Below are 26,351 nucleotides of genomic sequence, written 5' to 3' on the forward strand. Positions count from 1 at the left end.
TCTAGTGTCTACTAATAAGTGGCCCCTTTTCTAAATTCTCAATGGAACATCTACAATAGTGCATGTCAGTATTTTAGTAATAATACACCTAGTTTCTAAACCATCAACGCAACATCTATGATATCACATGTAACATGTTTTTATTATTGTGTTAATATAAAAAAAATAGAAGTTCACAAGGCTAGAAGTATTGTGTTAGTCCCAATTTTTTTGTGTTAAGTAAAAAATCTACTCCCATATTTTATTCATTTATTTTATTCTTCTATACATTTCCAATATAATTGTAGAGTAGTTTTAAGCTTTATCTCTCACAAGAGATGCAATGACCTTTGATTTTTCTTTTCTTTGGTTGGTAAAAATCTTTTGTCTACTATGAATAGGCTTTTCCAAGTCTAATGACCTAAAACCTTCAATGTCTTTTACCCACAATTTTTCAGTTTTTATTTTAAGCTTTTGCAAACATAATCAACTCAATAGCTAACTCTGACATGATCTTGATCTTACTTTGAAACCACTTTGATTAATGGTCAAGACAAACAAATACACATTTAAAAACATACAAACATAAATTGCACTAAATTGTAGTAAGCAAATTTAAAATGTTAATTCGGAATACTTCAACAAGCTTGAATTCTATTCAATTTACAAATCCAAATGCTAATACTTCAATATTCAACCATTTCTATATTCCTTGATCATTAGATCATTTGATCGCATGATATGATAATAAAAGCATTACAATAATAAATACTTTTCCTATTTCTACAAACATCTAAACAATCATTTACTAATTTGTAAGCAATTGCATATTCCAAACATGTTCATCGAATTCAAGATTTTGCGGAACCATGTTCACATAAAGGTTTCTTCTCTATAGTGCTCCAGACAAATTGAAGATCCTTGTTAAATTCAAGACTCAACGGAAAATGTTCCCTTTGCGAAACCATTTCTGCAAAAGATTGAAGATCTCCATCAAATTCAAGACCATACGGAACCGTTTCCCCTTCAAGACTTTGCGGAACAATTTCCACATTGAATTCAAGTCTTTGCAGAGACATATCCGCATCACTTAAGTTCTGGAAGCTTTCGTTTTTGAAACTCGGATCTTCAAAAGGGTGAGAATACTTTCTGTGATAAGTAACCTCGTACTTAGAATGCCAACTCAGTTTGATTTTCTCTAATTTTGGGAACTCCCCCATGTTTGGAAGTCCTTTCATATCATCGTTAAAGACGAGATGGAATACTTGTAATTGATGGCAGCCACTAATATCAGGAGGATCTTGAACGCTCCAGCAATCATGCAAACGTAAGTTCTTTAACTTAGTCAATCCGGAGAAGCTGGGAAACCTTTCCAAATATATTAGTTTGAAAAAAGAAACATCCTTCAACGAAACACAAGATCTAAGATCTGGTGGCTTCCTTATACCACAATTACAAAGTTCCAGCACAGTCAAATCTGATAAAAGTCTGAAACTTGGAAGCTTCTTCAGAGACTCCATATTCCATAGTCGAAGATTTTTCAATCCGTAACAAGACTCTAAACTTTTGGGCGCCGAGGCAGCTTCTGATGAAACTAACAACTTCATTGTCTTTAAAGCACTTGGGACATCTATTTCTGGACATGCCGTCACATCACATCCCCACAATACAATTTTGGAGAGTTTCTTACATCCAACGAGGAGCGGTGAGGAATCCATCTGCAGGCAACTATCGAGGACAACACTTTGAAGCTCCATGCATCCTCTACAGTCGAGGGGGCCCTTCACTTTATCGCATCCTCTAAATTCCACTTTCTCCAAATGCGGCAAACCATTTAACCTTGGGAACTCCAAGAGAGATGGACAACAAATGTTAATTTCTCTCATAGAAACACAACCGGTAAGATCTCCCAGCTGATTGAGCACCTGGCTGATACCAATGTCAATCTCAATATGTTGTAAACCTTCGAGGTTGCTTAGCTCAGGAAGTTTAAACATTGGACTTACATTGCTTATCTGAAGCCACGCTAGCTGTTGCAGATTTCCCATACCTTCAATTGTTGTGAGGTCTTTGCATTTGTGTAATGTGATGTTTCTGAGACGGCCCATCCTGCTCAAGTCAAGCTTGCTCATATTCTTCACATCTACCAGCTGAAGCAGCAATAGATTTTGAAGGTCCTGGGGAGCAATCTGGGACGGTCTTCGATGCATGCACTTCTCCAACTTAGCCAATTCAAACCCCGTGCCTTCTGATGATATTAACCCACGTGTACTACGTGGGTCGCCCTTCCACCACAGCCATCTCCCCATTTCATTTGCTTTGCTTTCAGCGAATTCAATATATAGGTCATGTATGTGAATTTCAGGTCCAAATTCTTCAATAAAAGACATTTTACATAGATCCTCAACCTGAAACCACATATAAATTAAGAGCTAAAGGGGCTTTCAAGTAAAACATCCAAATCACAAACTAAAAAGGTTTAAAAACAAATATTCAACTCACTGCCTTCTGAATAAACAAGATCTCTTTGTTGCAATTTATTGCCAGCCACTCAGTAACTTTGTGGGGTGACATATTGGGCAGCATATACACGGTGAGAAGCAAGAATATGGTTCGATATTCGGGACACATGTCATCAAAACCTTTGCCCAGTACAGCCAACAAGTCATTCAAACCATAACCGGATCGGTCTTCCAAACTTTTTATCTCAGCGACCCACTTTGACAATTGCGAACCGTATTTACTGAATAGGTGGCCGCCAAAAGCTTTTAAGGCTAAGGGATGAAATGTTCGACCTCTCCAACCGACCTCTTTGAACGAACATCTTTTTGCACACTTGGCAGCAAAAGCTCTGTCTGTTGCCTTCAATGTGGACTCTTCTATAGATGTCCTTTCTAATAATATGCGTATGGCCTCGTCCTCTTCAAGGCTTGGGACGCGCATGCATGACTGCAACTCAATTTTGAAATGCTTTATTAAAACATCTACGCTTCTTGCGGTCAAAAGGATGCAGCTATTTTCCCTGAAGCCTGCTTCAACATAATAGTTCACTTCGTCTATGCTTTCATATGAGATATTGTCGAGAACCAGCAATACCCTTTGGCTCTTCCCTCTTTTATACAACTCAGCTTGTGCCTGTAAGTTATTAGAAAATGCAGAATACTTACAAATCTTTGTTTAAAGTCATTTAGCCGTATACAGAATTCTATATGGGAAGGAAGAAAATCCTGTAAAAAAATTACAACAAACGAAATTGCTCACCTGATCTTGGCTTGTTATTGTTTGGAGATGCGATGGAGGGCAGTGAGTAAGATACTGCAGAGCAACTTTTATTCTTTCGAAAGCATCACCTCTAGAAAATTCCAGATAACATACTTTGCCTTCAAAATCCCCCAATTTGAAGTTGCAGAAAGCCTTGCCAAGTGTGGTTTTCCCGTGGCCTGGTATTCCATACAATCCTGCGATACGGATTCCCTTTTCATTGGGAAGAACAGTGTCGAAGAAATCTGCAACCTCCTGAAGCCAATATATGTAACTAATACATGAGCGGCGAGCCTATGCAATACGGATATATACGTGACAAAAGCAAAGGAAGGCAGTGAGGAGTTTTCACCTGACACATTCGTTCTTCTCCTTGCATACAAGGGACATGATACCTTGGTGAGGGTGTAGGAAGTAAATTCCAGATTTCTTTCACAATTTCATCTCTGAACTTCACTTCATCACCACCTTCACTGAACTTCAACCCATTATTTCTCCGTACTGCATTCAAAGCGTGGTGCCATTCAGCTCGCTTTTCGCCAGATATCCCCAACTGTTTCCACTTTTCGTTGTCTGGCGTGATATTTTTAAGAACATCAGGTGAAATCAGAAAGAACAGGGGTAAAATTTTGAGAGTGGGATTTGTACGGATTATGTCTCTAGCCTCCACGAAAGCTAAGAGTTCCTGCATTGGCCACTTCGTTTCGAGGAAATCCCTTGAGAGAAGCAAAATTGCCGCTTTGCATGTCTTAGCGGCTTCAAATATACGAGAGGGGAAATCTTCTCCCACTGGCAAACTCTCACTATCTTCATCAAAGAAGCAAGACACGCCTTGGTTTATCAGGTCTTTGTAGAGTTGCCTAACAAAATTTTTCTGCTTACCGCTGTGACTAAGAAATACATCTTTAGCCAAAATCTTCTGTCCGTGGTCACTGCTTATTGAAATAACAAGTTAGTTTTAAATTTGTATTCATATGGCGGAGAAAGACAGAAATGTTCAAATAAAATGTATCTCGCCTGCAGATCGGTTTGTTGGGGCGGGAGGAATCGTTTGTGCGTAAATTTTTAGTCCGCCCGTTTGAACGTGGAGCTTGAGGATTTCCTCCGCTGCATAAATTCTTCTGTCGACTGGTGTCGTCACACAATAATTCAGGCTGTACAGTGTTGAAGAAATCTGCAACCTCCTGTAGCCAATAAATGTACTTAAATACATTTGTATTTGCATAAACGTGGCCTACGCATATGTGCATGATAAAATCAAAACAGGATACTGAGGTACTTTCACCTGACACATTTGTATTTGTCCTTGCATACAAGGGATACGATATTTTGGTGAAGGTTTTGGAAGAATATGCCGGATTTTTTTCACAATTTCATCTCTAAACTTCACTTCATCATCACCTTCGGCAAACTTCAACCCATGATTTGGCCCTAATGCATTCAAAGCATGGTGCCATTTGGCTCGCGTTTGCTTGCATATCCCTAACTGTTTCCACTTTTTGTTGTATGGCGTAATATTTTTAATATCATCCGGTGAAATTAGGAAGAACAAGGGTAAAATTCTGAGATTGGGATTTGAACGGATTATGTATCTAGCGTCCATGAAAGCCGAGAGTTCCTGCATTGCCCACTTTGTTTCGAGGAAATCCTTCGAGAGAAGCAAAATTGCTGCTTTGCATCTCTTAGCAGCTTCGACTATACGACAGGGGAAATCTTCTCCCACCGGCAAACTTTCATTATATTCATCAAAGAAGCAGGACACGCCTTGGTTTGTCAGGTCTCTGAATAGCTGCCTAACCAATTTTTTCTGCTTACTGCTGTGACTCAGAAATACATCTTTAGCCAAAAACTTCTGTCCACGGTCACTGTTAATTAATGGAGTAACGATCGAGTTATAAAATTGGATTCATATGGTGGAGAAAGACTGAAAAGTTCAAGTTGAATGTATCTCACCTGCGGATCGGTTTGTTGGGATGCGAAGAATCTTTTGAGCATAAATTTGAAGCTTGAGAACATTCACCGCTGCTTAATTTCTTCGTTTGAGTGGGGTCGTCACGCAATAAATTGGGTTGAAGAGTATCGAAGAAATCTGTAACTACCTGTAGAGAGATTAGATATAATCAATACATAAGCCTATGCATATAGACATGACAAAAATAGAAGAAGGTTGTGAGGTTTTTCCACCTAACACATTCGCACTTGTCCTTGCTTACAAGGGATATTATAACTTGGCGAGCATTTTAATAGTATATGCCAGATTTCTTTCACAATTTCATCTCTGAATTTCACTTCATCATCACCTTCACTGAACTTCAACCCATTGCTTGGCCGTAATGCATTCAAAGCGTGGTGCCATTTGGCTCGCGTTTGCTTGCATATACTCAGCTGTTTCCACATTTTGTTGTATGGCTTAATGTTTTTAAGATCATCCGGTGAAATCAGGAAGAAGAAGGGTAAAATTTTGAGATTGGGATTTGTACGGATTATGTCTCTCGCTTCCACAAAAGCAGAGAGTTGAAGCATTAGCCACTTTTCTTCGAGGAAATCCTTAGAGAGAAGCAACACTGCTGCTTTGCATGTCGTAATGGCTTCAACTATGGAATCTTCTCCCACTGGTAAACATTCACGATTCTCATCAAAGAAGCAGGACACGCCTTGGTTTGTTAGGTCTCTGTATAGCTGCCTAACAAAATATTTCTGCTTACTGCTGTGGCTTAGAAATACATCTTTAGCCAAAAACTTCTGTCCATGCTCACTGATAATGGAAATAACGAGGGAGTTTAAAGTTGCGTTCATATTTAGGAGAAAAACAGAAACGTTCAAATAAACTGTAACTCACCTGCGGATCGGCTTGTTGTGTTGAGAGGAATCGTGTGTGTGTATAAAATTTGCAGTCTCCCTGGTCCAACGCGGAGCTTGAGTATGTTCCCCGCTGATTAATTTCTTCATCTGAGCAGTGACGGTTCGATCCATTGGGAGTGTTTAGCTAGCATTTCTTCACACAACAATTTGGAGCGAGATAATGAGCATTCATGGGTAAAACATAGCGAAGACAAGTTCCTAAGACTTCCATATATATCTCTGCGCTGTGTAATTACAAGATACCTAGATTTATAATATTTCCTCTAATCTAATAGTTATATGGAACTTAAGGAATTCAAAATAAAACAATAAATGTGCAAGAGCTTGATGTACTTATTTGTTTAATAGTTTTTGAAGTACTCTTTTATTTTCTTATTTGTTTAATAGCTTTCGAGTACTCTTTTATTTTTGAAATGAGGAGATTAAAAAATAAATAAAATAAAATATTAAGTAATCATATTTAATATATATATATAGTGTGCTTCTTATAAAATATTGTTCTTTGTAAATATTTTACAAATTATTTTGATAAAAATTAGACAACATTATATGATTTATGTCTTCTTTTTCAACTTTCAAAATGATCAAATCCTAAAAAGTAAAAAACTAAGTGAACTCCTCAAGTTTAATTTTGAGAAACTTAACAAAAATTATTTTTTAAATGTGTATATAAGGTGTCTACAAAATAAAAATATAATTTGTTTCAAATTTGGATAAATGCAGAGGTTTTATGTCTAGGAAGGCTATGTGGGAATGTGTGCTTATAGGACAATGTGCGCCTACACAAGATAGGGCATGTCGACACTAGCCAAGTTCCTTTCTTTGTTGTTATCTTATGATTTTCTTGCTATGTGATCGATTGTTGTTGTGTGGACTAGTTTGGCGTTGGGGGGGCTTTGTTGCTACTAAGATTAGGAGAGGGGTTTGCTTGTGCAAGGTGTGCCCTAAACAAGGGCTTTTTTCTTCTATCTACTGGTAAGAATAATTTTTGATATTAATATTGGAGTTAAAGCTAATATGACATTTCATGATGCTTTGAATAGGTGTGAGTCATCGTCCTCCCTACAAGGAAATGTTGGGATCTCATTTAATTGTGCCATAACTAGAGAGGGATTCCCTAAAACAATAGATCCCATCCTTTGAAGGTAAATGGATGCCTTGAAAGGAGACAAGAGTGACCTTTTTTAGCTATCCAACTAGATTCAGTGGACGAAAATGTTCAGTATTTGGCTAATCATGTTCTTATATGAAGATTTATGGGCATTCAAATTTCTCTACCCTTTTCTGGAATCCTAGGTTTATTGTACATGGAAGCCCAAGGGGGATATGGAGATGATGTTAGCAGCTAATAGTAATTTCATGTTGGCTTTCTCTTGTTTAGCGGACTGCAATAAGGCCTTTGAGGGAGGGCCTTATTTTTACAACAAGGTTGGTCTATTCATAAAGCCATGGTGTTTTGGTTTTAATCCTATAAAAGATCTCCCTTCAAGGATGCTTGTTTGGGTGCATCTCCTTAGATTCCCTCTTGAGTTCTAGAGAAACGACATCTTTCGCATGATTGCTTTGCTCCTTAGCAAGCTTGTGGCTCTATCACAACAAACATTGGATTAAAAAAGTAATTTTCTATGCCTGTATTTGCATTAAAATTGATTTAAATAGTATTTTACAAACCCTTTGGAAATTCATCTTGGATCCACCTCTTAGATTCAACAATTGGATTACAAATCTCTTACATTCTAGTGTCAAATTTTCCACGAGTACGAGCATGTACAAGGAAGTGTCCTAAATTTCTTTCGTTAATGGCATATGTGAATGGTTCATCTCATCTAATGTCTAAGGTGGAAAAAGGGAAATCCCCTATTTTGAAAGGGGAAATAGATAAGGAGGGCTTCATGCCTATGAAGTATCAAAATAAGGAAAGAGGAAATAAGAGTTCACCCTTAAGGACAGACAAGGTAGGGATATTTTTAATAAATTTGATGTTTTTTTAGATTTTGATAAACATGAAATGGCTTTGACAGGATTTCTTCCTAAAACTAGTTTGATTGAATTGTTTCAATAGGCTTCTGAGGGGGAAGACAAGCATGTGCCAATTTGAAGGTTGACTCGCTAGTAGCACAAATGGATACAGATCAAGATCTTATGGCTCCTTGTTTTCAAGGTCCAATGGAAAATACAAAATTGGTTAATGATTTAGCTTTGATGGTCAATGCCCAATTTTTGGAGGATATGGATACAAGAAAAGATAATAAAGTTCCACCTACTTTAGGTTACAATAAAAAAATACTTAAAAGAGGAGCTCTTGAGAAGCCTCCCAAGGTGGAGTGGAAGAAAGATCAAGATAAGATAAATTAATGGGTGAGAATTTGGTAGAATCAGAGTCTATCAAGCCCATTGATTTTCACTTCTCCAATTCTCAAAAATAATAATTCTCTTTTGGAATGTAAGGGGGTTGAAGAGCACCCCCTATAATCGCGAGAAGGCTGCTATGGCAAGAGATTTCTTTTCTGAGAAATGAGATGGCAAGTTTATTTCTCCTACCTTCCGGAGCTAGATTAGTTGCCTATAGATAGTAGGGCCCACTGTTTCTATTTCCAATCCCTCTTGATGGAGCGTAACTTTGATGGAGCCCTAGATAAAAGGTTGTTCAAGATTTGATCAAGGCGCATTCAATAAATGTTATTTAAATTCACTTGAATCCAAGTTGTTTATGGAAGGTATGACCAACATTGCTTCTAAATTATGGTGGAAGGGTCAATGTCAATGTTTTGGTGCTCGGGGCAATGTTGGGGGTGTTGCTTGTTTGTGGGATTCTAAAAAAATCTCATCTTATTAAGGTAGATTTATAGTTGGTTTTCCTTATGTATGGTTATCTCTAGCTTAGATTTTGGGAATTTTTTCTTGTTTTCTAAAGTTTATGCTATGATCGATCTCCATGGTAAGTCTCGATTCTAATCTCATATAAGATATTTTTAAAACTTGGCTCCTTTACTTCCTTGGATCTTGGCAAGAAATTTAAATACTCTAATAAGTTTGGAAAAAAAGGGGGATTGAATATAATTGAGCCATCTTCCTTATTATTTAAGAATAATATCCTCCTTTTGAATTTGTTCTATCTCTAAGAGATTAGACACATTTCTTGTCTCCATCTTTTGGCGTGGGAATAATTGGATCATCAACTTAGATATCTTGGATTTAATAGTGTCAGACGATTGACCTATCAAATTCACTACTACACATTTTGGTCTCTCTAAAAAAACCTAACTTAAAATTTTAGCTTATGTGGTTGCATGAGCCTCTCCTACAAGACTATCTGGTTACTTGGTGGAGTAGAGGTGGGCCTTCTTATGACATGACTACTTTCTCATTTGTCAAAAAGCTATAGTTTGTGAAGTATTGGCTTAAGAAAAGGAATAAACATTGTTTTGGGAGAATCTATTTAGCAAAGGTGGTTGTTCAGAATCGACTTGATAAAATCACTTAAAAGAATAGATACCATGGATTCACTTAGAGTCTTTGAAGGAAGAATCTCAAATTGCAAAATAACTGGCAAATTGGGAACTACAAGAAATCAAATTCAAGAATTGATTGGCTTTAGGAGTAAGACAAGAACATGTCTTTTTTCTTAAATTCTATCAAGGCTAGAAGACATGGGAATATGATTTATTAAATTGTTTCCTCTCAAGGTGACCAATTATCTTCTTTTTGAGATATTTTAAGGGAATTTGTTTAGTACTATTCTGCTTTTTCTCAAAGGACTATCCCCTTGCAAGGCATGATGAGAATCTAGTCCTAAATTGCATTCTTACCTTAGTGACTAATGAGATAAATGAGTCACTTATCAAACCCATTTCATTGGACAAGCTAGAGAGGATTATTTTTAAATGAAGAAGGTAAAACCCCTACACCTGATGAATTTTCAATGAAATTCTTCTAGGAATTTTGGGAGACTAGCAAATTTGATTTACTAGAGGTTGTGCAAGAATCTCACGGGAACAAGAAAATGGTGAAAGATATGAATTCTATCCCCAAGAGAGAGATAGATAATTCCTTGGACCAATTTAGGCCTAAATTAATTTTTGTAATGTGGTTTACAAGATCATGTCAAAGGTTATAGGGGAGAGACTTAAGTTTTTGCTTGGTAGTATTATTCCTGAAGATTAAGGTGGATTTGTGGTTGGTGGACAAATATTGGATAGGGTGATCATAGGTAATTCACTCCATGGATAATTCAAAGGAGAAGGCCATGTTCATCAAACTAGATATGGCCAAATTTTATGATAGAGTCAAGTGGTCTTTCCTCCAAAAAGTGATTCTAACGTTTGCATTTGGTTCATAATGGATTTGTTGGGTGATGAGTTGTGTTACTTCTATTTCCTATTCGACATTAATTAATGGTGAGCCTTCTGACTTATATGGTACTTCTCAAGGCCTAAGGCAAGGCTACCCTTTGACCCCTTATCTATTCATCTTGATGGTTGGAAACTTATGAAGATTCCTTAAGTCCTAGGTGAATCAAGGAGTTATTCTTCGGTGGGGTTGGGATGTTCAAGCCTACCTTCCACTACACACTTATTGTTTATGGGTGATACTAATTTGATGGGTGTTTCTCAAATTCGAGAAGCGGTCAACTTCAAAGGCTCCTTGGATATCTATTTGTCGGCTTTGGGTCAGAAGATTAATTAAGGAAAGTCTTCTATCATTTTCTTCAACACTCCTCCCCTTATTCAATCAAGGATCACTCGTATGCCTATATTTTAAATTTAATATTTACCCTTCATATACTTGGGTATCCCTCTCTTAATTAGTCACTTGCCTAGGGAGACTTGGAATAATGTATAAAAAATATTTGTGGGACGGTTTGCCATTAAACATCTAGGTGGCTCTTTTTTGTGGGAGAGTGATTCTTTTGAGATACTGGTAGTTTATGCTCTACCCATTTATAAATGGTTGGTGCAAGTGGCTCTTGCAAGCTTTATTAAGGAGTTGAATGCTCTCTTAAGGAAATTATTATGTGTTGGTAATCAAGATTCGTCAAAGTGGATTTTAGTCAAATGGGAGATTATGTATAGGCTAAAGCAAAAGGGAGGTCTGGGTCTGCACTAGGAAAATATCACTAGTAAAGCCTTAGCTACTAAGCTCTACTGGAGATGGTGTAATACCCAGGAACAATCTTGGGCCATAATTCTTTCTACTAAGTATTTGAAAGGAGTGGAAAATAGAAATGAGCCTAGGTTCAATTCGTTGGGTAAGGGTTCTATGCTTTGGAATATCGTGAAGAGGGGTGAAACTCTTATCAAGCAAGGTCTTTTTTGAATTTAAAGTAGAGGCTTTGTGGCTCTTTTCTGGTATGATACTTGGGATGGATTTTCCCCTATTATTTTTGTATATCCTCACCTTGAAACCCTTTGTTAGATCTTCCTGAAAGCTGGGTGGTTCCAGGTTGAAGATTTCAAAGCTTCCTAGTATTTGGGGCAAGTGGAAGTTTGTAAGTGGAAAAAATCTTTTGAATGGTCAAAGGAGGGCTCAATTAGAGACTGAGAAGAGTTAGCTTAAATTATAGATGGCATAATTTGTAGTTCTTTGTGGAAAGGCGATATTTTGGCTTGTACATTTAACCCTAGAGAAATGTATTATATAGTCTTTGGATATCAATGATTAGATCAAAAAAAGTATGAGGGTGAGGATATCTCACAATGGAAGAATGTGTGGAATAAGTGTCATGGTTGAAATGCAACTTTTTTCTTTTGTCAAGTGTAAGCCATATTAGATGTCTTACTTGGAATAACTTGTGAAAATAGGGTTTTCAAGGACTTTCTTTTTGTTTTCTCAATGGAAAAGATGAGGAATGTTCTTCTCATTTTCAATGCTCCCATTCTTAAGGATATTTGGCATCTTTGGTGGGGAATCTAGAAGCAAGCTTGTATACTAGTCTCTTATATGGTTGATTTTTGGAGTCCAGTTTGGGGAGACCTCTCACCAAGGCTTTTTTTTATAGGTGGCTTAGAGTATTGGGCCCTCATACATCCTTCGACACATTTGGTTGGAAATTAATCATATAATTTTTTAGGGAAATACTATGTTAGTCTAACAATTATGGAAAAATATTATAGGTATGATTCAAGAGACTATTCATGCTAAATGTGAATGGTTTACTCCTTTGGAGAATTTAGTGAATTTGAAATGTTGCAGAGCATGGGCCTATGAAAATGGTGGGTGATCTTCCTCTTCTATGGGCATCATCTTCCCCCAAGGAAAAATTAGAGAACAAGTAGGTGGATACCCCCCAATTGGTGTCCTCGAGATTAATATTGGTGGCTCTTTTAAGGGAAATTCAGGTCATGCGAAGATTGGAGGATTTGGGAGAGATAGCTTTGATGTTGTCTACTTCTTTTTCTCCATTTATGAAGGTCATTGGACTAGCTATCTGATTGAAGATCTTGCTATTCTTATCGGTTTGGAAAAGGGATGTGGCCTTGACTAACATAATGTTGTTTATGAGTCAAATTCTTAGATTCTTATTAATATTTTGTTTTGTTTGTATTCTTCTGGATTTGACCGTGTAAATTTTTTTGTTGCTAAATTTTCTTATTTATATGCTAAAGGCAGGTCCCCATGCTACTGCTTAGCTTATCTTTAAATAAAAATAAAATGCAAATATTCAATAATAATAACCAAGAAACCATTATAAACTTTCAACAAACATTAAACTTAATGTATATATAATTAATTATTACTCACTACTTCCTATACATATCATATTTATATCATGAAGACTACTTAGACAATCTTAACTAATTATATAAGATTATCTAAATAATCATATAAATTAATTAAAACTTATGCTAGTTATATTCGCATATTCCTATACATAATATAAATTAGAAGTGTACCAAAATTGCAAAAGATTGGAGTGAAGCTTAAATAGACAAGACATTGTCACCTTATTCTTGCTCTACTTGTATGTCAATCTATGAAGTGAAATTTGAGATAAAGAACATTCATCAAGAATGTTTAGAAGCATCAATTACCTTAACCAAGATTTGAGTCCCTAGATTCAAAATAGCAATTATTTCCAAACAAAAGAATTAATTTTTTATTAAAATATTATTTATATTAATATTCAAATATTAAATTTTAAAATTAATTAATTGTTTTTATGATTTTTTATTTATTAATTTTTTATCATTCATACATATATAACCTCTTAGTTTTTGAATTTCTTTTATCTTTAATCTTTATATCTAATTAATAATAACAAATTGATGTAAAAATATCATATTTCCATTAGATAAACATAAATAATAACAATATTTTTTCTGTTTCTACAATGCTTAATTTTTGTATGGCTATAATAACTAATTATGATGGTGTCTCATGAAGGAGGGCTTCCTAAAAAATATTTGCTGAGAGTTTTTAGAATTATTTTAAAATGGATGATCACATAAATTTTGTAGTTGATTTCAACCTTAGTCTCATCTTCTCTGCCATAGGGGAAGGGTATCAATAGTGGACATAGTTCCAATAGTGGACACTTTTTTGTCAACCCAACCCCCCGGTACTAGATTGCAAAGGAGCCCAACAAATTGATAATGGAAAGTTCATTAATGAATATCACATGTACCAATAGTGGATAATTTTGCACAAATGTCCCAGTAGTGGTGCACAAATGGGCTAATTATAGTAAAAAAATGTCAAAAAAAATGATCTATACGGGGACTTTTGTCCACTACTACTGCAAATTTTGAGTTATCTACTTTTGGTGCAAAGGAGTTCATATATGGGTAGACACTTTGAAATGACCACTTTTTGACCTTTCGACATATAACGATTTCCACTACTAGTACCCTTCCTCTAATTGAACAAATCTAAAACGATGCTATAAAAGAGAGACTTTCTTTTTTTAACCTGAACTTGGTGACGTTTGACAACCTCCCATTTCTTCAGTATAAAACTGATTGTCAGAACTAATTAATATGACATGGCAACCAACAACAAATTAAATGCTACACCGTTGAGCATTTTATGAGCAGAATCATATTTAGTGAGAGCCCTAGGAAAATTAAATCTACTTTCCTCCTCCTCGATTACACAAAGACCGTAGTGAGAGCCCTAAGAAAATTAAATCTAGTTTCCTCCTCAATTATACAAAGACCGTAAAGGGAAATGAAAAAGGTAATAAAACACAGATTTTGAGTAAAAACTATTTACGTACCTTTTGTTACATCATTAGCCTCCTTTTTCACTCGTATTGGCGCAGCGGAAGAGTCTGGATGCCATCTTACTCCTAAACCAACTAAATGAATTCTTCAGTTTTAGATCTAAACAAAGCGAATTTCTTGAGAACAAAGAACGGCTTCTGCAGTGAAAAAGGGGAAGGCAGGCTAGGAAAGTTGTGAGGAACGAAGGAAAGTTATGTGAAGGTGCAGACACGTTTCTAGCCATTTGCCGACGTACCATAGAATTTACAAGGACATTAGCTATAGAGTTGTTACTTTCAATATAAGAATATTGCTTTTCTTCATCCGGACAACTTTGAATATAAGAATAATCTGGACTGTAGTGTATAAGATCTCATGGTGGTAGTGAGTTTTTATACTTGTCCGAAAAAGAATCCGGACTGTAGTGGAGAGGGTCACATGGTGACAGTGGACTTTTACGGACTGCAGTGGATAGGGTCACATGGTGACGGTGGACTTTTATAGTTGTCCGGAGAACAATTTGGACGGCAGGGGATAGGGTCCCATGGTGGTAGTTCGTTCTTAACTTCTTATAGTTGTCTGGAGAAGAATCTAGATCTCATGGTGTAATGGGTTCTTAAAGCGTAATGGATTCTTATAATTGTCATTAATATTGATTTCTTAAGTTTTTAATTTTTTGTCAGATTTTATTTTAACAATGTCTAACAAACATATATATCTTTAAAATCTACATTAAAAAGTTTAAAAAACAAACATATATATCTTTAAAATCTACATAAAAAAGTTTAAAAACAAACATGTATATCTTTAAAATCTACATAAAAAAGTTTAAAATATTATTTGACGTATCCTGACAATAATTTATTTAAAATGTTGTGACAATAATTTATTTGAAGTATTGTGACAATAATGCAAACAAAAATATAAAACATATTTTTCCTTCATTGCAAAACCATTAGCAACAAGGGCTACAGGACAGTGAAGTAGTTTCTGTTTGGTTTTAGTTTTGTTAAATTTGTTTGAGGACACATAATTCTTTGCAATAAAAATATATGACTAATTATTAGAAGAGTTTTTAATGCACATCCTTTCTAATAGCATAAGTGTCTAAAGCTACAAGCCGGCCGAGCTTTTCTAATATTTCGTGTCAAAGAGCGTGTTTGAGGTCCTGAGATATTTTGGTTATTCAATGGGTATCTATACCCTTTTAATATTCAATGGGTATCTATACCCTATTTTGGTTATTAGTTAAAGATTACTAAAGATCTGATTAATAGATTAATTAATAATAAAAGCGCTACAGATTCATGGGAAAAGCTGGTCATGACGGAGATAAGTAGCTCAGCGGTTTTTAGATAGCGAGATCTTTGTGACTGAAGTTTTGCTAGCATCTTCAAGAGGTCAAGCCAAGGTAAAGGACTTTGAAGAAAAGAGAAATAGGGAGAGGGAAAAATAGAGATGCAGTTAGATGATTTCTGGTAGATTGTTGGAATGATCTAGAACAACAAATTTTTTAGCTTGTCCATCATTATGGATGCTGGTCTTGAAGGGCATTGCTTTCGGCACTTCCGTCTTGCTGCTCAAAGAAATAACATATTCCAGATTAAATATGAGGCTACTCATAATGTAGTGAGTAGCCATTAGCGATTTGAGCGGATATGCAAGCAGGGGTTGAATTTGAACCCAATTCGAACCTCTCAATCAAGTTGTTCCTGGCCAGGGATTATGTATTCATCTCCCTCCTCCGCCTCCCTCTATTCTTTGCTCATTACTATCTACGGCCCTTCAAACATTTATCGGAGCCTCTGGAGAAAAGTAGTATGGGAGGGCCTTATAATCTTCGACCCTACATGTCCACATATTGCATGTGCACACCATCTCTACATGCAGAGACTGCCAATATGTAAATTTGTCAACACACAAAAACCCTAACTCGCCCAACTGTTGGTTGTCATGTTAAAAGACAGGTGTTTTGAAGGGGACTCAAATGGAGTTCATTTTGAGGAAGCTCACTGGAACCATGTTTCTAACTGTATGCAGTCACCAAATCAAGGCCCAATCACAAACAGAGCATGATGCAGAATGAGGCAGAGAAGTGCAGTTTGTCCTTTCAGAGCTGGTGCATGTGGGTTTGTGCGTTCTCTTGCTATGAAATCTGTTAGTGCCAATTTCTCCACCAATCTGAATCTGACAAAATAAAAAATTAATTATCAACAGCTAAAATTTGATCTATTCTATGTACCAGACATTGCAAAAGCAATTTATCCCAACAAAATTTACAAATCTGATTGCATGCAAAAAGGAACTACTAACCATTGTTTAAACGCACCACCTCCATTATAGTTCAATGGCAGGAACTAATAAGAGGTTCCAACCCGGTGTATATTTCAAAACACAACTGTAACCATTCATCTAGTTGAGTTTGTATCTTTTCTCTAAGATTCGAATCGAACTTTGGAGTTCATAATCGCTCGTCGGGATATTCTTGACTATGATGCAAACAAAAGTAAGATCATGTCTCATTAGAAGACCCATTAAAAGAAAAGTGGATTCAATGGCATGAACCCAAGAAGATATATGGATCATACAATCGCTACCGGGTACAAGGTAAAAGGTTCTTCATGTTGATAATTGTTGCTGAAATACATACTATTCACCACCATGCACAACCATGATTTGTACCTTCATTAGCATGACATGTTTTTTTGCCAGCTAGTTTAGAGATAGTTTGCATATTCGATCAATTTAGATGTGTTAAATTGAAAAAAAAAACACTTAAACTAACCTATGTATATATGTTAAAAAATACTTATGTGTAGATCAAGTCGGCTGGGAATTGAGTGAAATTGAAGTCGTAATTGATGAGAATTGTAGGCATAAGGGGTTCTGCAGGCCATTAGCCACCTATTGTGACGTTTTCACACATCGCCCATTGCAAATTGTGACACCCACATTTTTCCTTCTTTTTAGGATAATTGTAGATTCTTTGCTAATAACCTTTGCTTTGAAGAAATGTAGTTGGTCAAGAGCTAATCAAGTCAAGGCTCTCTCTCTTTAGGATGAAGCCAAGCACAACACTTCCTTTGCCCTTTCCGACCTACCTCTCCCAGCACTGCCAATGGGTGCCCAAGCCCGATTCCCCCCATTTCCATTTCCTTCCATCTTTTCATCCTTCCACTTCACCTTCTCCCATTCTCCATCCATCCTACATTTCATATTTTTCATTCCATCTTCTAGCCCTTCCCTCATTTCACCTCTTCCATTTCCCTTTCCTAGCCTTCACCTATCATTACTATCTCACCTATATCTTCTATCTCTTCATTCCCCAATACCTCCCAGTTTCTAACTTCCCATCCCTACACCGTTATACCTTATATCCCTCACCTACCTTCATTCCATCTTACCCCACTTCATATCTATCTTCCACTTCATAATACCTCTCATAACTACCACTCCTTACATCCTCTAACCTCATCTCATATTCTTTACCCACCTTTGTTTCCTTCGCATACCCTTCTAGTACCCTGATCCTATCCTAATTCACCTTCCTTTCTACCCTCACTAACCCCAACCCCATCTTAGCCTACATATCATAACCCACTGTCACCCCCCTTTAACTACACCCTACACCCTACACCTTGCTATCTCCTTATAACTCCCCATGTATTGGCACATCCTGTAAGGGGGCTGAGCTTTAAACCCGCCTTTGGCACGGACCTTGTGGCTCTACTCGCCCAGAGGGGTTACGAGGAGTGTACAACTCTGACTACGCCTTCCAACATGCAATGCACAGAAAATTTGGAGTTCGCACTTTACACAGTAAAATAAAGAACACTACAGAATTCACAAAAACCACCTCAAGATCTGACCTCAGATTACAGAATTCGAACAACAATGCATAGAAAGAACAAGAACACATGAGATTGGGGCAAAAGATGATACTATTGATAAAATTTGGCACACAGAATTTACAAAGCCCTCATCCCAGTGATGCAGGTTAGGCTTAGCCGAAAATACCTGAACACACAGAAAATCCTATACATTATTTTACCCCCATGGTGGCATCAAGCCTTGCCTACATTCCATGTAGAAAGTCACTCAACTTGAATTCCCAAGAACAACCCTCACTCAAGAAATTACCACGTAAATATTTACAAGAGCAACCCCCATGGTGGCATCAAGCCTTGCCTACATTCCATGTAGAAAGTCACTCAACTTGAATTCCCAAGAACAACCCTCACTCAAGAAATTACCACGTAAATATTTACAAGAGCACCCAACTAGCACTTAGGTATCTGCACTCAAAAAACTCGCTCAAAATTACAACTCAAAATAATAATGAACGGTGCTAAGAATCGCCTTCTTTTAAAGAATCCCACGAAGCTTCAAGAATAAGACATCCTTCTGCATCATACGCCTGCTTGTCGGGACCATCGAAGGACTCAGGTGCACGACCGAACGTGGAAATCTCAGCATCCAATCAGAAGTTGGAGCGATGCGCTCGCCCAGCTCGCTTGGTCACACTAAAGGGGTTGTGTAACATTAAATGAGACATTCCTTCGCAAAATCTGGAGTGGTATCGTGGCCAAGTGGGGCAATGATTCTGAATGCTGAAATTGTGGCCATCGATCCGCCTTCAGGAGGATCTTGCTCAAGCTCGGTCGAGACAGCAACTTAGGATTTATTCTAGGCCATTGGCACCCAAAGATCCGCCAAGTCGGATTGAAATCGGACTAAGTCTGAGCATTACGGACTAAGACGAACGGGTTGGATGGGTCGGTCGGGTCGCCCTGGGGCTAAATTCACTTTCACTTAGGCAAAGCAGGTCGAGCTCCCCTAGAAGAACTCGAACATCTTCTCCTCATGACGCCAAAGAGAGTCCACACGTTCCCAAGTTGCTTCATCCTTCCGCTTACCTTGCCACCATACCATGAACTCCTTATACGCCTTGGCTCCATAGCCTCAGCTCCACATAGCTAACACTTCCTTAACCTCCAGGTCGGGTTGGTCTACCACGTTGGTTAGGCCACACAGTGGTATATTGCGGATTGGGTCATCTAGGTCAGCACGTTGTGGTCTTAGTTGACTGACATGAAAGACTGGATGCACTTTTAGATGCAATGGCAGGTTCAGCTTATAGGTGACTTCACCAATTTAATTAGTTTTAAAATTTTATATTTCATTTTTCTTAGAAAGTAGGTAATCAACGTTAAAATATAAAATATAAGGTTGACTATCTTTTCAAGGAAAAATATTAAAATATATTTAAAAATTTGAAAAAAAATATGATGCACTAGAGAAAAGAATCTATTTCAAGATGATATGATTCTTTTCTAATTTAGATGAATAATTAAGAAAAAAAGTGGCAAGAATTGGAAAGAGTTATATTTTAACACACAACTTTTCAAAGTTATTGGAAAATATATATATATCCATGCACTAAAGAATCAAGTTATCAATAAACACAAAAAAATTGAAGAAAGAAAGATAAAATTTACTAAATAAAGTGTGGCAGCTTGTGTAACTTCAATTTCAGCATTTTATCACAACTAAATTATAGTGTTTACTTTATAAAAAACTACATTCAAATAATTTTTTAATTTTTTCTTAAAATTACAAACATAAAATAGACAAAAGAATATAAATTTTATTAGTTTACATCATTTCAAAATTCAAAACATATATTTCACTCTCAATTGATTTAATTTAAAAAGTTGAATTAGCATTAACCATTTCCTTTATAAAAGTGTGACACAACTTTGTACTTTCACCCATATTTAATGTTTTTTTATAAAAATATTATAAATTTATAAATTTTCATTTGAATTGTATTTGTCTTTATGGTTACTATTATTATCTTAAGAAATATTAATACTAGCACTTGCATCAAAAGGAGGTGCAATAGTTATGTAGATAGTAAGATATATGATATGTTGAAGAGACAAATAAGATGTGAAAATTGAATTTAGTAGTGAGTCAATGCATAGTCATTAATTTAAAAAACAAAACCACACCTAATTTACATCCCAATGTGTAAATTGACTTTAGTAATGAGTCAATACATCGCCATTAATTTAAAAATCAAAATCACATGTAACTTAATTTACATCTCAAAATGGTAATATAAAATATCATAATCATACTCTAATAAACGAATAAAACAAGATGGTATAATAATAACATAATATTGATTAAAACATAATAATATAAAAAATAATATTAATAAATTCTTTACAATAATAATATAAAAATATTAATATAATGATAAAAATCATAAATAATATAACAAGAGCTCTCTTAGAGTAGGAGTCCCTGCCAATTGCTAAAAATAGCAAGGAAATACTTGGACATGGTGATCTCACTAATTCAATAAGGGAGTGTGTTCCCTAATCTCATTGTGCATGTTAGAGTCTGTTGTTATGTGTTAAAAAAGATGAATTTTACTTCTAGTATACATGTGAGCATGTATTAAAGCTTTGTTTATGTGCAACAATCAATTTTTTAGAAGTTATTGCTTCAAAACTAGAAAAGAGCTATCTTTTAGTAATACCATCAATATGCTACACAAAGCTTATCATCTAAAGCATTGATTTCATCAAAGTTGGCTACTAATGCAATAAGCAAATACTCAATAAAAGCAATCCAAAGTGTCAACAGTAATTGTTAATGTGGGAAAAAGATAGAAAAAATACTTAAAGATAGTAACAACTCCAGCATCAATATAATTTTTAATGAAAATATTAAACAAGATTCAATAAGATGGACAAAAGAAAAACTATTTTAAATGCCACATACATAAATCAAAATGACATAAAGTGAAGTAAGAAATCCAACATCAATATAATTTTTTTAATGAAAATATTAAACAAGATTCAATACGATGGACAAAAGCAAAACTATTTTAAATGCCACATACATAAATCAAAATGGCATAAAGTGAAGCAATGTTGTAAAGCAGCAATTCAATTTTGCCAATGTTGCCTCCGCCAAGCTTTTCACTATGGATAAAACTTCTCTAGGAATGAAACAATAAGTGAGACATTACAGTGAAAATAGAAGATATGTGACGTGAGAAAGACATGTAAACCATTAAGGTGATGTTATGATCCTAATATTGAGCTGAGGAAGAAAAGTAAACTTGTAAGAGGTTGCATTATAGTTGCTTTGGATGCTTGGTGCCCTTGTATTTGTTTATTAGTCTCCAAATGAATGTAGCTCTCAATATTGGTTTTAAAATTAATAAAAAACTGGAACTTATCAAATCCTCTCTATAGCTTTTCAAGATTTCTATTGAAACCTGGAGCTCATCTTATTAGATTATTGTTGTATATTCATATAAAATGGGTCGTTTCACTTACAATATCTTCAAGTTTTCTTACCTTACACATAAATACTTATAACAATCATACATATGTAGAAAGTGACAAAATTGCTATGAATGGCACACTCTATATATAATTATAACAAAGAAGCTCAATAAATCTTCAAATTGGCACATGGTCCGATTGGGCCTGATAAAGAAAACTTCATTCTATAGTTCTACAGTTTCTTTCCATAGTTGTATGCAATCATTCCAAAGTTGCACACTTTGTTTCTGAAGGCGGATAAATGCACAATAGAAACTACATACAAAGATAGCAACAAAATTATTTCGTGCAAAACAAAGAAACCAAAATTGTGGTAGACTTCCTACTTCAGTCATGATCGGATATGCTTTTCAACAGTTATAACCTTCATATTTATGATCAACAAGCAAGAGTATTATGCTTTTGTCAAATAAAAACAATAGATTTGAAATATTTTTTGTGCAAAACATAAGAAAACTAAAAGCAAAATGCTCAAATTATGATATAATTAAGTGGATTGAAACAGATCTATAGTGAAGATTGATGTGGTTAGATTGTAGTAATGAAAAGGAGTGCTTTTGAGACAATATCAAAAGGCTTCCTTCATGATAGCCTTGATAGTCTATAACATAGTAAAGCGAGGAAATGAAAGTCAATATTCTAGTTTTGGTTAGAGGTTTGTAATGGAATGGTGACAACCTTAGTAAAGCCAAATGAATGTAGTCTTAAAGATATCATGAAATCATTTAAGACAACTAAGATGACAATGAAGTACAGGGCATTAAGGACAACTTAAGGAATAAAGGAAGTACAAAGGTTCCTACTGATGGTAGATAAATGGTATCTTTTGAAGGCATTTAAAAGGCAAGAACTAGATCAATATTTGGTGGAGTAGGAAAGCTTGATATTGTGGCTTTCCTCTATTGTCTCAAAGTGTGTAATATCAAAATTAGGTAGATTTGGTATATTCTTATGTCTATAGCAATGGATATGGTTCCTTCTTTGACTATTCATTTGACATAACAGTAAAATACTATCCTTGGATGAAAGCATCATTAAAATAAAATAGATTTGATGCACTTTTTTTAACTAGATGAGGTTTATGAGGAAATAGAGTTTACAGAGAATTAACAAATCCAGGCTATTCAAAATTTACTTTGAACACACGGAAGGTTGTAATGGAGGTAAACCTATGACACTTGGTGCCTTTAACACACAAGTTTGACATGGTGCTAACTGGGAGTGGACAAATTCAATATGGATTCTTATGAAACGTAAAGTGTTTGATTATCAAAATTGGAATACTAAAACAATAGTGTCAGATGTACAAAGAAACACAAGTGAATGGCATTGATGATAATTCTGAAAAGGATACTTTAAACCATAGGTTTTTTGTTAATATGCAAAAAAAAAAAAACATATGGGAGGTCCATCTAAAAGAAACAACGACTTCATTGACCAGAGCAATGCAATAGTTCCTCATTGACTGTTTGAGAATAATAAGAGGTAATGTAGCCTATATCAAATTCGATGTCAACAACATCAATGGTAAGAATTCAAGAGGTTGAACATTGTAGGATTATGGGTATTCACATGTAGAGAATGAATTTATCAATCTAGCCTACAAAATAATTAAAATTCTCTATGTTACCCCAAGTTTTAGGAACAAGGACATCAAGGGACGGGAGGACGCGTTTTGGGGATGTTGATTTTTTTTGCCAGTTTTGAGGATCGCTAGGGGAGATTCTTTGGATGATACACCTGCTAGTGGATAGGTTAGTTATGGATTTTTTTTGTACATGTGTATTACAATATATTTTAATTTACTAGTCTATTTGATTATTTAAATAAGATTCATACATACAGATATATTTTTAATATTTAAATATAAATTCTACTTTTGCAGGGGTCTATTGGACATCCAGACTCTCACTCAGATGGTCACTATGTTCGTGGCCGACATGATGCATGTTGATTTGCCACTTTATAGCTCATATGTTTATCTTTTTATATATGTATTCCAAACTTTCATCTAGAATGTGCACGCATTGGTACATTCAGAGTTACTTTACATTGCTATGTATTTAGAGTTACTTTATATCGAGCTTTTATTCTTGGACTTATTTTATATTTCTATGTATTCAAATTATATCATGTGCACGTTAGATTATACTTTATACAGTTTGTGTTTGATCATACGTGCATGTTTGATTATACTTTATATATATATGCATGTTTTTAATTATATTGTACAAGTACAAATCATATGTGTACACTTGTGTTTGATTATACTTAAATATCTAGAAGCCTCATGACTAAATAACTTTTGAGAAATTTGAAATTTTTATCAAACATTTTTTAAATATAAAATGAAATTTTTTTATTTATTATATTTGTTGTAAACAATTTTTTTGAATATACAATAGATGAACAAAACAACATTTTTAATAGTTTGTTTTCCTCCACATCATCTAAGTATTTCTAAAGTCATGTAGAATTGTTAAAAAAAACATTCTAAACAAATCTAAATTGTAAAATGACATAAATCCAATGAAACTCACAATTGATATCAATTGTTTGAAAACAATTTTATTAGTAGTTAAGTCAAACATGTTTATTTTAAAATATTTATTAAACATAAATATTAAAGCTAAATGAATGTTAGAAATGAAAAAATGTGAGTGCCAACATCTCATATTTATTTCCAAGATCATTAATTGGATTGAATAAATTATAAAAAGAATAGAACTAAATACACTACTATATTAGTATGAGTTAATTAAAAAGATTTATTTATTATACATTGATAAATGTATCAAATAATGTCAATATAGGAAAAATAAAGGGATGGATTGCATAAGTAAAATTATTATATTGTAATTGATCATTTCATCACATTATATTTGATCTAGAACATATAACTTAAATAATTAAAAAATTTATTTTTAATAAAAAAGGAGAGTGAAATTAATGTAAATTGGTAATTAATAAATCCTCATCCTGAAATTCTAGTAGGAATAAAAGAATGCGCAAGCAGATAGATCTCAATGTAACTAATTTCTTTTCTTAAAACTAAACACAACTATAGTGCTACAAATAATTGAAATCTTCAAAGGATTCAAAGATCATAAACAATAAATTGAACATCCACTTTTGGTGCAACTTAATAAGATTTATATGAACTAATTGATTTAATATGACCCCTTTGGGAATGGAGTCGCTCGGGCGAGAGTTGCAGAGGGCCGAGCTAGGGCACTGATGCCCTAGCTTGTGATCGAGCATGCGTACAGGGTGTCAGGGGTGCGCAGTGGAGGTCTGTGCAGTGCGAGGAATAGCCGAGGGAGCAGGGGAGTCGTGCGGTGGGCTGCGGGAGTGTGTAGGTTGCGCGGCTTGGGAGTTTTTTCAAGTAGGTTGAGGGTTTCTAGTGGGGCTGGGGGCCTCAGTTGGATCTCCATCCTAGGGGTGATTGGGAGGGGTGGAGTTTTGGGTGTCGTTCATTCTAGCGGGCCCCTTTGGGGTGTGGGTTCCTTTCTTCTTGAGATCTAATGTCGAGTATTAGCGGTGAGGCCTCGAAGGTACCACTCGCCATGGATTTTCGCGCTGCAGTGGGCTCAATATCCCCATCCCAGAGCATGAAGACTTTTAACAATAACCTTTTCTCCTCAGATTCGGGGTCTGGTAGTGCTGGTAGCTCTCGCATTTTGAAGGTTAATGGTTGCTTGGAGAGATGCAGTGAGAGGCCGAGGCTGGTTATTCCTCCAGAGATGATAGTTGAAGACATTGAGTACTTTTCAAAACACTTGCTATATTGCAAGTTTTTGGGAATGAGGGTTTCCTTGTAGCTTTTGGAAAACAAGGTGCAGAGGACTTGGGCTCCGGAAGGGGAAATGGAGATTATGTTGTTGGCAAACAACTACTTTATGGTTACTTTCAACTGCATGAAGGATCACAATAGGGTTTTTGAAGGAGGCCCATATTTTTACAACCAGGTGGGGTTGTTCATCAAACCTTGGCATGTGGGGTTTAACCCTTTGGAGGAGCTCTTGAATAGGGTTCCAGTATGGGTTCGTTTACCATGCTTTCTAGTGGAATGTTGTCAGGGGGATGTGCTCTGGATGCTTGTTGCACTGCTTGGGAAGCTAGCGGGATCTTCAACACAAACCCTGGGGAGAAATGTAATGACCTTTGCGCATATCTGTGTTGAAATTGATCTTAGTAAACCTATACCAGATGCTATAGATATGTGTGCGGGTTCTTATTCATGGGTTCAGAAGTTAGATTATGAGACTTTACCATTTCGGTGTCATATGTGCCATGAGTATGGGCATTTATAGTGCAAGTGTCCTAGATATAAACCGATGGAGCACCAACCTCAGAGGCCAGCCCATAGCCCAGATGGAGCTGATAAAGGAAAATTTACTATGACGGTCGAGGGTGCGAGTGTTGATGGTTTTGTCTCAGTTAAGACAAAGAACATGAATCGAGGACAAAAGAGGCCCTTACAGGAGAGACATGAGGAGGATACCTTTAACATATTTGAGGCCTTGGATGACCTTAGCCAGTAGGAGGTGAACTCGAGGTTTACCCCTTTGCACCAAGGAGCTTCAGGGGGGCTCCAAAAAGAGTGATTGAGGACCCTTCCCAGGCTCTATAAGTGGTTGGAAGCCAACATATGGAGATGGATCAGCCAGTAGTGGTCCAG

The 26,351-nt window shown here is 35.7% G+C and overlaps 1 protein-coding gene across 1 annotated transcript; it reads right to left on the reverse strand.

Moving 5' to 3' along the window:
• Positions 1-664: 664 nt before the first annotated feature.
• On the reverse strand, positions 665-14,515 carry LOC131048156 (disease resistance protein RPS4B-like). The gene is made up of 10 exons (XM_059213063.1): positions 14,318-14,515; positions 6,080-6,235; positions 5,425-5,995; positions 5,194-5,339; positions 4,526-5,105; positions 4,258-4,424; positions 3,593-4,172; positions 3,241-3,495; positions 2,482-3,114; positions 665-2,387 (listed from the first exon to the last, which is right to left on the reverse strand). Exons 5-10 carry the CDS (start codon positions 4,862-4,864, stop codon positions 831-833), a joined length of 3,531 nt encoding a protein of 1,176 aa, XP_059069046.1. The 5' UTR covers positions 4,865-5,105; positions 5,194-5,339; positions 5,425-5,995; positions 6,080-6,235; positions 14,318-14,515; the 3' UTR covers positions 665-830.
• Between the last annotated feature and the right edge of the window lie 11,836 nt (positions 14,516-26,351).

Source organism: Cryptomeria japonica, chromosome 10, assembly GCF_030272615.1.
Source record: "Cryptomeria japonica chromosome 10, Sugi_1.0, whole genome shotgun sequence".
NCBI lineage: Eukaryota > Viridiplantae > Streptophyta > Pinopsida > Cupressales > Cupressaceae > Cryptomeria > Cryptomeria japonica.

What these genes read in the sequence shown, in the direction of transcription:
- LOC131048156 (XM_059213063.1), bottom strand. Translation starts at nt 4,864, where the DNA reads ATGCAGGAACTCTCGGCTTTCATGGACGCTAGATACATAATCCGTTCA. An exon ending in CCCAACAAACCGATCTGCAG is followed by an intron (nt 4,173 to 4,257) that starts GCGAGATACATT and finishes TTCAATAAGCAG; the next exon opens with TGACCACGGACAGAAGATTT. An exon ending in GAGAAGAACGAATGTGTCAG is followed by an intron (nt 3,496 to 3,592) that starts GTGAAAACTCCT and finishes TATTGGCTTCAG; the next exon opens with GAGGTTGCAGATTTCTTCGA.